Below are 11,188 nucleotides of genomic sequence, written 5' to 3'. Positions count from 1 at the left end.
ATATTTATATCTAATTTCCTCCAAAATAATGTTTCTGATACATTTAGTCAATTATATCATATATAATTAACCAGTACAATTATATCATATATAATCGAACTCCCTCTTGTCAATTTGAACATTTCAAACTGACCCAAAAACTAATTCTCAACTTTATCCAAGCTACCTAGGGGACCTTATGAACCTGTGGTTCAGAGCTCCAACGATACGTGAATAGGACTAAACTCTTTAGCCACGAGATCCACCATCCGTTAACTGCCAGACATTCCATTAAAGACCAACAGTTGAACTCTTCTCACCACAGATATATTTCTGTGTCCATCGGGTATAACCAATCATGAGTACAATGACCCTTCACAGATGCTCGTAAGTACAGCTAGGTCAATTTACTGTTTTGCCCCTGTAGTTACATCTCACTCCTTAAGTACCACTGATTCCTCTAATCAACAATACAACATAGTTCAGCTATATGTGGACACTTCTCGGGCCAAGAGAATGTGCGTGGCGCCACATCGTTTAAGCCCTGGAATCAACCCTTAAGGGACTATCTATCTACTTGCCTCTACTTCAGGGAAGGAGTGAATTCCATCTTGTGTAGCTAAGTTCCCAGCTCCCAAATCAGACGAATCCCAAAATGGTAGGTTTGAGTCGGCGACCTGGCCACTTGCACCCATACAAATCAAAGGACCACCCTCAATGGCAGGAGTTCCCAACTCACTCAGGATTGAGGTCATATTACCTATAGCCATCCTAGTGAAGTGAAGTCTCTGTCATGAACCTTGTTATATAACGATACGTTAACACTTCGTGGTTAGGTCTTATACGAACTCTTTGTATTGGACGCCCCCGCTTGCATGTCCCCTACACGAATGATCAGGATCATACCATCTGTGACAAGTCACAACACTTGTGACCATTCCACAAAGCGGGCCGCATCCGTAGCGTTACTAGGATAGGGTTTCCCTCCTATATCTATATACTACAGACCATTTTGGCTATCACTTAAGACATAATCCACTTATATATCACCACATACATGTTTATGTTACATACTGATAACCAGGGATTTTATGTTTATTGATTTGTGGTAAAACAAATAAAACAAACAACTTAGCAAAATCAAAATATGAAGTAAAATATCATATATTATACAACACAACCGTTCGTACAAACTGTTTACAAACTACAGGACACGAGACTTTAGGGCATCAACCCCAACAATACTAACCTGTGCTTTAACTCCTGGGAGCTATGCTCACACTCAGGTGTACATTCAAGCTTCACATCTTTCCTAGTCATGTTTGTTAACGGAAGATCTATCTTGGAGAAACCCTCCACAAATATTCTGTAATAACCTGCTAAACCCAAGAAACTACGTACCTCGAACACACTAGTAGGTTGCTTCTAATTAACTATTGCTTTTGTCTTCTCGGGATCTACACTAACTCTACTGCTGAAACTACATGCTTCAGAAGTACACTTGATCCAACAAAAAATCACACTTGTTAAACTTGGCATACATTCTCTTTTCTCTCAATATCTGTAACACTGTCCTCAGATGTTCTGCATTCCTCTCCTTGCTACTGGAGTCAACCCAAAGGGCATCACTAGAAGCTTATAATGCCCATATCTGGTTCTGAACGCCATCTTCAAAACATCTAAGATAGATAAGCTTTACATCCCTTAATTAGTAGCTTCCTAGCCTTCATTGCTGATATTAGACTACTAGAAAGTGTTCCTTATATCCTACCATTCATATCTTCTACTTACCCAATCTCTTGAGCATTTTCTCTTTTTAAGACAATCAATAGAGTCGTAATATTTACCTAGAAAATCCCTAAGGTGGCATCATCTTCAATAACTTTAATGGAATCAGGTCAACTATGGTCATTAGTAATCACCCTATGGTTCTGTAAAACTTTCATACTTCTACAATATTTCCAATGGTATAGAAATAACCAATCTATCAAACATGCTTCCAAATATCATATCTACATGCAATGCGAATAGGCTAGATTCAAATATAAGCCTTGTACAAAGATCAACTAAAACATAAACAACTAAGTACATAAGGTAACTTTACCAGTCATGACTTCTGGAGACTCCCCTACATCTGTTCTACCCTGCTGCTGGGGTTGTCTTGCTCCCCTTTGTGTTTAGTTCCACTGGAACCCTCTCTCTTGACTCATTTGTCTCCAAGCTGATCTATTGTCTATGAAGTCATTATTTGTTCTATCTGAACTCCTCGACCTAATTGGGGCAATCCTTCTTAAAATGTCCTGCCTGCTCACACTGGAAATGAACGTTTTTCCACTATAACACGTCCCCCTATGACGCTTTCCACAGTTCACGCATAAGGGTTTCATACCTGTACTAGCTACTGGCTTACTAGCACATCCAAACTCTGATCCATCAACTAGATCAGGTACAGATCTCAACATCATGAAAAGGATTCTTGGCTGACATTAAAAGATGGTTAGCAACACAATTCTAAATGAAATATTTGGGAGAAGCACAATATGTTCTTTGAATCCAAATCATTCGGAATCGCAAGAACTCCAAGAGGGCGTTGTAGCCTTTTCTTAAGCATCTTATATAGATAAGATGTTGTTTAGATATAAAATACAGAATTCCAAAAGGGCTTTGCTGCCTTTCAGGCATGGAATTCATCTGACTAAAGAACAGTGTCTTAAGACATTTAAGAAATTGAGGATATGAAACCTATTCTTTATGCATCAATAGTAGGTAGTTTGATGTATGTTATATTGTGTACACGACCTAATATATGCTATGCAGTGGGAATTTTTAACAGGTTTCAGTCCAATCATGGATATGATCATTGGACTACAATTGAAAATATCCTCAAATATCTTCGGAGAACGATGGACTATATGCTTGTGCATGGCGCTAAGGATCTGATCATTACAGGATACACTGACTTTGATTTTTAGACCGATGTAGATTCAAGGAAATCAACTTCAAGATTAGTGTTCACTCTAAATGGAGAAGCTATAGTTTCGAGGAGTATAAAGCAAAGTTGTATTGCTGACTCCACAATGGAAACAAAGTACATAGTTGTATGCGAAGCGGCAAAGGAAGGAGTTTGGCTTAGAAAGTTCTTGACAGATTTGGAAGTGGTTCCAAATATGCATCTGCCTATCACTCTCTATTGTGATAATAGTAGAGCAGTTGCAAATTTCAAAGGGTCTAGAAGCCATAAGTGCGAAAAACACATTGAGCGCAAATACCATCTCATCAGGGAGATAGTACATCAAGGAAATGTGACCGTTATGAAGATAGCCTCAAAAGACAACTTAGTTGATCCATTCACAAAAGTCCTCTCGGCTAAAGTGTTTGAGGGTCACCTAGTGAGTCTCGGATTACGAATTATATAAATCTAGGGCAAGTGGGAGAATTCATGAGTATGTGTATATGTAATTCACTGGAGTTTTAGTCCAAATGGGAGTTTGTTGGATTGTATGTCCTGAAACTCTTGGTTTGTAAATATTAAACATATTCTATTTACAATAAAGTTGTTATTTTAGTAAAAATGTTAATATGTAAATTGCACCTTTTATCCAATAACTAAGAACCCTTGGCTATAACATGAATACTTGGACTTTATGTAGAGATATAAAAGTGGATCAAGTTTGAATAGTAGCCAAAACGGTTTATAATATAGGGATAAAGTTGGATACCTTATCTTAAGGACACTATGGATGCGACCCACTTTGTAATTGTTACAATAGTTGTAAGGTGTTACAAATGAAGGTGATCCTAAATCATTCATGTGAAGACATGCGAGTGGAGGCATCCTATGTAATGAGAAAACTGACTTTATAACACCTTTTACTGAGAAGACTGACTATTTCAATTCAATGAACTAGGTAGCTCGATCTTAATCCTAAGCTACCTGTGAACTCCTGTTTATTCGGGATTATCCTTTAATCTGCATGGTGAGAGCGGCTCAACATCGTCAACTCAATAAGCCTCCCATTTTAGGGGTAAGGCCGGGTAGATAGTTGCGGACATAGTTCTACAAGACGGAATTCACTTTTACCTGCTTTTAAGGTTAGTAGATAGGTTGTTCTCTTAAGCATTGACTCCAGGTCTTGAACAAGGGCCCCACCTTCTCTAAGGCTTGAGAGGGACTCGGTTTGTTAGTTGGACTACAAACCAATTGTTCATTAGAGGATTAGTGAGACTAATCGACTTACTAATCATAGTTAAATGAAGTGGACAGAAATATATCTACAATGAGGAGAGTACAACTACTGAACTTTAGTGGAGTGTCCCGGTAGTTAACGAATGTTGGTTAATTGGGTTAATGAGAATAGCCAGTTAATCTTGAATTGTTGGAGCTTATGATATGTAGGTCGGACTAAACCTTGGAACAGTACAATGAGAAAATTTGAATATTTCAAATTTGATTAAGGCAATAGGGTATTAATTTATATATGATATAAATAGACGTTTAATTATCGAATTAAACGAATTGGAGAGTTAAAATATTAAATTTGATTTAAATATTGAATACATGAATAGGGTTTCATGCTTTGGAATTGGTGTTATATTAATTATATATTTGATATTAAATTAATTAAATTATTTAAAAGTAATAATTTGAATTAATTTTATTTGAAATTAAAGTTGAATTGATGAAATTCAATTTTTTTAAATAAAAAATTTCTTTTTATTTGATTTTATGAAAATCAATTTAAAAGAAAATGTTTGGTTTAGTGGAAAAATCCCATTTTTTTTTCCACTTTGGATAAGACCACATACTTTTTTATCCTTGTTTTGGTGTCCAATTTATATGCATTTAGAATGCATGTAATTCTCTTTAAATAAGAGAAAAACTAATTTGGAAAGAGTTCACACAATTTGGCCAATTTCAAGAAGTTTTTGTTCTTCAGCTTATGAACACCAAAACTCTCAAATTTTCTTAAATTCTCACACAACTTAGATCCCACAATCCATTATAAGTCCGGAGAATAGCGAAAAAAACTCTAGCAGTGGTCCATGATCCATTCGTGATCAAAATCAAGCTTTCATTTGCTTCAATTTGGAGTTCTACAAAGGTTGTGCTCTAAACCCTAATTTCTCCCTTGAACTTTCATGCTCGATCTTAAAATTAATGTAGTTAGAGTGCTTAAGATTCTAATTTCTTCCACATGTTAATTGTTAACACCATCAATCTCAAGCATCTTATGTTGACAAAATGCTTGTCAGATATTCGATGCGAAACTCCTTGAAAGGTAATTTACCTTTTAGGCATGGAATTACACTCTCTAAAGAACAGTGTCCTATGACACCTCAAGAAGTTGAGGAAATGAGACAGATTCCATATGCATCAGTTGTGGGCAGCCTATGTATGCCATGTTGTTTACAAGGCCTGACATATTAATAGCACCATAAAAGTGCTATTTTTCTTAGCTTAAATTAGCTTAATTTGTGTTTTTTTACATGTTTATTATCCTATTTTGTAGGTACTGAGCAATTAAAAGGTAGGACAATCATTTGGAACAAAAACGAGATGAAAAAGAGTAAACAAGAAGCCTTAGAGCATCAATCGTAAAAAAAAAAAAAGAAATTACGCATTAGCTATGCCCTGTGCTCGAGGTTCAAAGACAAAATGCAGCGTTTATGGCAGCACAACGGCCCTACTTAAAATGATGAAGTGAAGTGCAATGCGTGCACAAACGAACGAGAAAGAGCACTGTGATGAATGCCTCAATGCTCGAGGGAGGCGCTGTGGTAAAAAGCCAGAGCACAACTATGATCTATCATAGCCCAGTGGCACACGATGCTTTGTATAAATAGTCTTCTTTCCAATTTAGGTTGGGAAAGAGGAGTTTTAGGCCGATTTTGAGAGCTATTAGATCGGTTTTGGTCATTTTAGTCTAAAACTCATGAGATTACTTTGTATTTTGATCTTAATTTGTAAATCTTGGCATCGTGATTCAGATTCGATGAATGTTTGAAGGTCAAGTCGTCAGCTTTAACGTTTGTAGGGTTTTTCTTTGAATTCTATGAGATTTTATGAACTTCTTCTTGGATCTTTCTATTTCTTATTGATTTTCTCTCTTTGTTTTAATTTGAAAAATGAGCATATAAGTAGATTAAATTGACAACTTAATCGTATATATGTTTGTTCACCCTAACTATGTATGATTTTGATGTCCGTTATTGCATCGGAAGCATGCTTAATGTCAGTAGTAATAGGTTTTAGTTATAATTATGACTTGATTACTAGACTTCTAGGATCACCTTGAAGGCATTAGCTTGTATTTCTACAAGTTATCAATTTTCAATCTTTAGGTTTCGTTATCAAGGTGATCCTAGAAGTCGTTCATGAGGACACTATGGATGCGACCCACTTTGATACAAACAATGTGACCCCATAGTCGTTCATGTGGAGATATGTGAATGGGGGCATCCTATGCAAAAGATGTTTACATAAGATCGGACCACGAAATAGTCACTTTTCTTTATAACGACCATTTACTGTTAAAACTGACTATTTCAATTCGATGACCTAAGGTAACTCGATCTTAATCCTAAGCTAACTATGAACTCCTATTTATTTGGGATTATCCTTTAATCTACATAGGTGAGAATGGTTCAACATCATCGCTCAATAAGCCTCCCATTTTAGAGGTAAGACCGGATAGATAGCTGGGGACATAGTCTTGCACGACGAAATTCACTCCTACCCATTTTAGGATCAGCAAATAGGTTGTTCCTTAAGTACTAACTCCTGGTCTTTAACAAAGGGGCCCTGCCCTTTCGTGACTGAGAAGGATCCGATTTATTATTTGGACAATAAACCAATTGTTCAATAGAGGATCAGTGGAGACTGAAGGAGCAAGATGTATTACAGGGGTAAAATGGTAATTTTGACCTAGTTGTAAATACGAACGACTTGTGAAGGATCGACTTACTGATTATGGTTAAATCAAATGGACAGAAATATATCTATAGTGAGGAAAGTGCAACTACTGAGCTATAATGGTGTGTCTCGAATGGTGATTAATTCAGTTTAAAGAGTTTAGTCAATTAATCTCAAATTGTTGAAGCGCATGATATGTAGGTCCACTAGCTCATAAAAGGATTAAATCTTAGAATAGCATGTTGAGAGAATTTGGAATTTTCAAACTTAGTTTAGGGTTTGGATTATTATATTTGATATAATTGATGTTTAATAACAAATTAAACATTATGGTTTTAGAGAGTCGATAATATTTAAATATGATTTAAATATTTAATGAGGTGTAATAATAATTTAATATTTGATATTAAATTAAATTAATTAAAATTGGTTTAATTAATTTTTTAAATTAATTTATTAAATTTTGAATTTATGAAATTCAAAATTATGAAATTGATTCATTGGATTTTAGATTTATGAAAATCAAAATCATAAACTTTATTTAATTTAAATTGAATTTGAAATTCAATTTTTAAATTAAGTTTAAAGAATTATACAATTTCAAGAATAAAAGAAAAAATGGAAATTGGAAATTAAATTGGAAGATGGAAAATCCCATAATTTCCCATTTTCAATAACACCTCATGCCACTCAAATTCCATGTAATTTGAAGTGGCATTTTCTTGGTTAATCTGATTTGCATGATTAGCTCTTATAAGTTGAAGTTTTGAACTGATTTTGATCTTCATGCAAACTGATTTTTTGAAGGAAAAATAGTACAGTTTTTCCTTTCTGTCCAACTCTTTATGTAAGACCAGCACCTTACTTTTCCCTTTTTAACTATGTTTACTGTTAAGTTAAGCAAAATGTTGGGTTAAGTATCTAAGTTAGATTGGATTTGTACATCCCGAAGTAAAAGAGGATGACTTTGAAGCTGGAGAAAATGGTCAAGTAAGGAAGCTTCGCTCTCGTTCACATCATCCTAGCTTGACAAGGGAAATTTTGGCTAAGTGTTAATCGTATTGAAGGATGCTTGAACATCGAGTAAGTGCCAGGTGAGCATCGAGTATAAGTGAGTGAGGAAGGAGGTGAGTGTTGAGGGTGAGCGAGGACCGCTCACATATCGAGTTTGAGCATCAAGTAAGGGCTCATGTCGAGCGAGCTCCCAGTGTCGAGTTCCGCATCGAGTAGTGAGTCCTCCCATCGAGTATTTGACAGAGAGTCCTGGAATTTTCTGTTGAGTAAGGACATCTCCTCATCAAGTTTCCCCAGTGAGTAATGAGTTGCTCAAAACACTCAGATTTAAACGCTTAGTTTTAGACTTCTTTTTTAGTTATCTGGACAGATGGCTTAATCTTGCCCCTTGATCTCCATTAATGGGTGAGGTGGCTTAAGGAGATTCAGGTGAAGGGCAGGACAACAGTATAAAAAGGAAGAGAACTTTAAAAGCTCGTTTTTTTATGTTTTACTCGAGCAAACCAGGAAAACTTGGTACCATTGGAAAGCTCTTCGAGTCTAGTTGCTAAAATATAGCCTTTGGAAGGAAGATCTCATCAGAAAAAAGGCCGGAGAAGGAAGGAAGAGTCGAAGGTTCTTTTTTGGGCATTTCTGGGCACTCGACAAAGAAACATAGATCTAGACTGAATCACTTGAACTTTCTAGCTAAAACTTTAAGGTATTCTCGTAGACACCTTTCCAAGTAAGTGTAGAAGGAACCTTGGAAAAAAAGGTCTATCGTTCGAGTTATAAATTTTGGGAAGTAACTCTAGAATCTTTACTCAAGCAGGAAGTTGGGATTAGGGTTGTTAGGAAAGATTCGAGGCCCCAGGTTAAACCATAAGGATTTTCACGCTGAAACTTTGAGGTAACATTGGTAACAAAATTTCGAACATGTTTGGAGAAGGAACTTTCATGAAATGCGTTCTAGTTTTCAAGTTATTTATGTTAGAAGTTGAATCTGAAAAATATTGGACGTTTGGGCAATCCATTGTCAAGTATGAGCTTAGTTAAAAGAGTAGTCTCAAAAGGGAGGTCAAGTAGCAACTAAACTCTTATTCTTTTATGTATAGGAACTATGTCCATTGGAGAGGCCTACAAAGGTTAGGAAGAACCAACTCCAAGGATTTGTGACTAAATATTTTCAAATATGTCCACAAAAGGGACATATGGTTCAAATGAATTTCATGCTAATGTTCATGGTTTTCCAAGCAACTAAAGTTATATTTGTATCTTAAATGAGTTTCGTTAATCCTAGCGTATGTTAAGAATGTATGAAAAGGAATGAAACTACATGTTATTAGTTGTGGAGCATGCATGTGACTGATAATGATGCTAGAATTTTCCATAGATGTTATGTTTCTAATGTACCGGGTATCGAAGGTATAGAAGGTATCTGAGGAAGTGCCTAAGGTATTGACGGTACTTAATATACTCCATGTGCACATAGGTAGTTCTTTATGAGAGACCGAAGTATCGGTCTTCTGGCCATTGTTTTCGTTAAGGGACCGAAGTATGGGTCTCACAACCTTGAATGGACGTCGAGAGCTTGAGCTATGAATACTCGTTCTCAACCAAGGTTTGGTAGTATGATTGATTATAATGCTATGATTAATGTATGATACAATGCAAGTTGCTTGGGGTTATTTTCCAGCATGTCATTTATTTTACATTAAAGCATAAAAAGGTTTGAGAAGAAATGTATTTCTTTTTGTCACTCATTGGGCAACTAGCTCACAACTTTGAAATGTTTTCCCTTTTCTAGGTAGCAGTCAGTTCCCTCACGGTTGAATCTGCTGCAGCTTGCCACTGAAAGTTTGGTGACCTTAGAAAGAAGCTTAGGTTAAACTTGTTTTGATGTACACACATTTGGAAAGGAGTCGGGGACTTGTGGAACTCATTTTCTTTTGATCATCTTATTTTCGTTGGACATATATTTGTTTTTGGAACTGTATTTAAGATTTGCACTGTTTAATTTCATGGATGCGTTTTGTGCCAAAACATTGCATATTTAGATTTAAGCAGGTTCATTTAAGTTAGGCAGTAAGTGCTGGCACCTAGGTCGGTAACTGCTGCCGTCATATCCTCTTCTGATTTTAGAGGGTAAACTGGGAGGAGGTATGACAAGTTGGTATCAGAGCATAAGGTTTTGGGAATGAGGGAGATTTCATGCATATGTCCAAGTCTCAGTGGTTAAAGCCCCTAATGTGTGTACTATCAATTAGGTAAAGATGCTGAGAAGAGGTGGTAGGCAGAGTGGGAACATAGACCCTATCGACCGTGAACCTGAGGTCGAGAGGACTCAGGAGTGAGCAAGAGAAATACCCAAGAACCTGTAAATTAGGAGGCAATGTCTGAGAAAGATTCGAGCACTCCCTCGTTCAGATTAGATCCTCAGTTAGGAAACAGGGTGTTTGGCAAAATCGCCCAAAGGTTGGTAGCCAGTAAGTGCGGTATAGGCTGACCCAGAAAAAAAGTACGACATTGAGAGGCTCTGAGCCCTTAGGGATATGACCTTCAAGGGAACGGTTGATCCCGCAGAAGCGGAAGTATGGTTGGACCAAATAAAGAAGTGCTTCAATGTGATTAACTGCCCAGAAGACCACAAAGTCGGGTTGGCTATATTCCTATTGCAAAAAGAGGCAGAAAAGTTGTGGAAGGTAGTATCCGCTAGACAGAATAGCTTAAGCGCCTTGTTGTGGTCTAAATTTAGGAAGATTTTTTGGGACAAGTATTACCCTAGCTCTTTTCGAGATGCGAAAAGAGATGAGTTCCTCTGGTTGGTGCAAGGAACTTTGACCGTGGCTGAGTATGAGCAGAAATTTATCGAACTATCTCAGTATGCTCTTCCCATTATAGCGGAAGAGAAGGAACGATGAAAGAGTTTTGAGAATGGTTTGAGAAAAGAGATTAGGACTCCAGTGAATTCTACAGCTAACTGGCTGGATTTTAACCAGCTAGTGGAGATCGCCATCAGGGTGGAACGGTGTTTGGCAGAGGATGAGCAAGCACAGAAGGACCAAGTATTGTCTGTGGGGCCTAGAGACAGGGGCTTTCAACCCCCAGCTTCAGGCTAGTCGGGCATGAGTAGGTCCAGGAGCATGGATTGGCAGAGGTCTAAGAGGAGGAGACCTCAATCCTTAGTTAGTGATGGCAGGAAATTAGAAGTCAATTTTACTCGACAATCAAAATCCCGTGGACGCGGTATGCAATGCATGTTCCTAAGATATGCATTGATAGTCATGCATCGATGGTCATGCG

The 11,188-nt window shown here is 37.0% G+C and overlaps 1 protein-coding gene across 1 annotated transcript; it reads left to right on the top strand.

Annotated features, from left to right (window-relative positions):
- The first annotated feature begins 10,437 nt into the window (after positions 1-10,437).
- Positions 10,438-10,806, top strand: LOC150031837 (uncharacterized). The gene has a single exon (XM_090308297.1). It carries the CDS (start codon positions 10,438-10,440, stop codon positions 10,804-10,806), a length of 369 nt encoding a protein of 122 aa, XP_090164423.1.
- The last annotated feature ends 382 nt before the right edge of the window (positions 10,807-11,188 follow it).

The sequence above is a fragment of the Benincasa hispida genome, chromosome 12 (assembly GCF_027475165.1).
Source record: "Benincasa hispida cultivar pf3 chromosome 12, pf3_genome.v1.1, whole genome shotgun sequence".
Taxonomy (NCBI): domain Eukaryota; kingdom Viridiplantae; phylum Streptophyta; class Magnoliopsida; order Cucurbitales; family Cucurbitaceae; genus Benincasa; species Benincasa hispida.
Note: the sequence above shows the minus strand (reverse complement) of the source record. Positions and strands in the feature narration are given on the sequence as shown.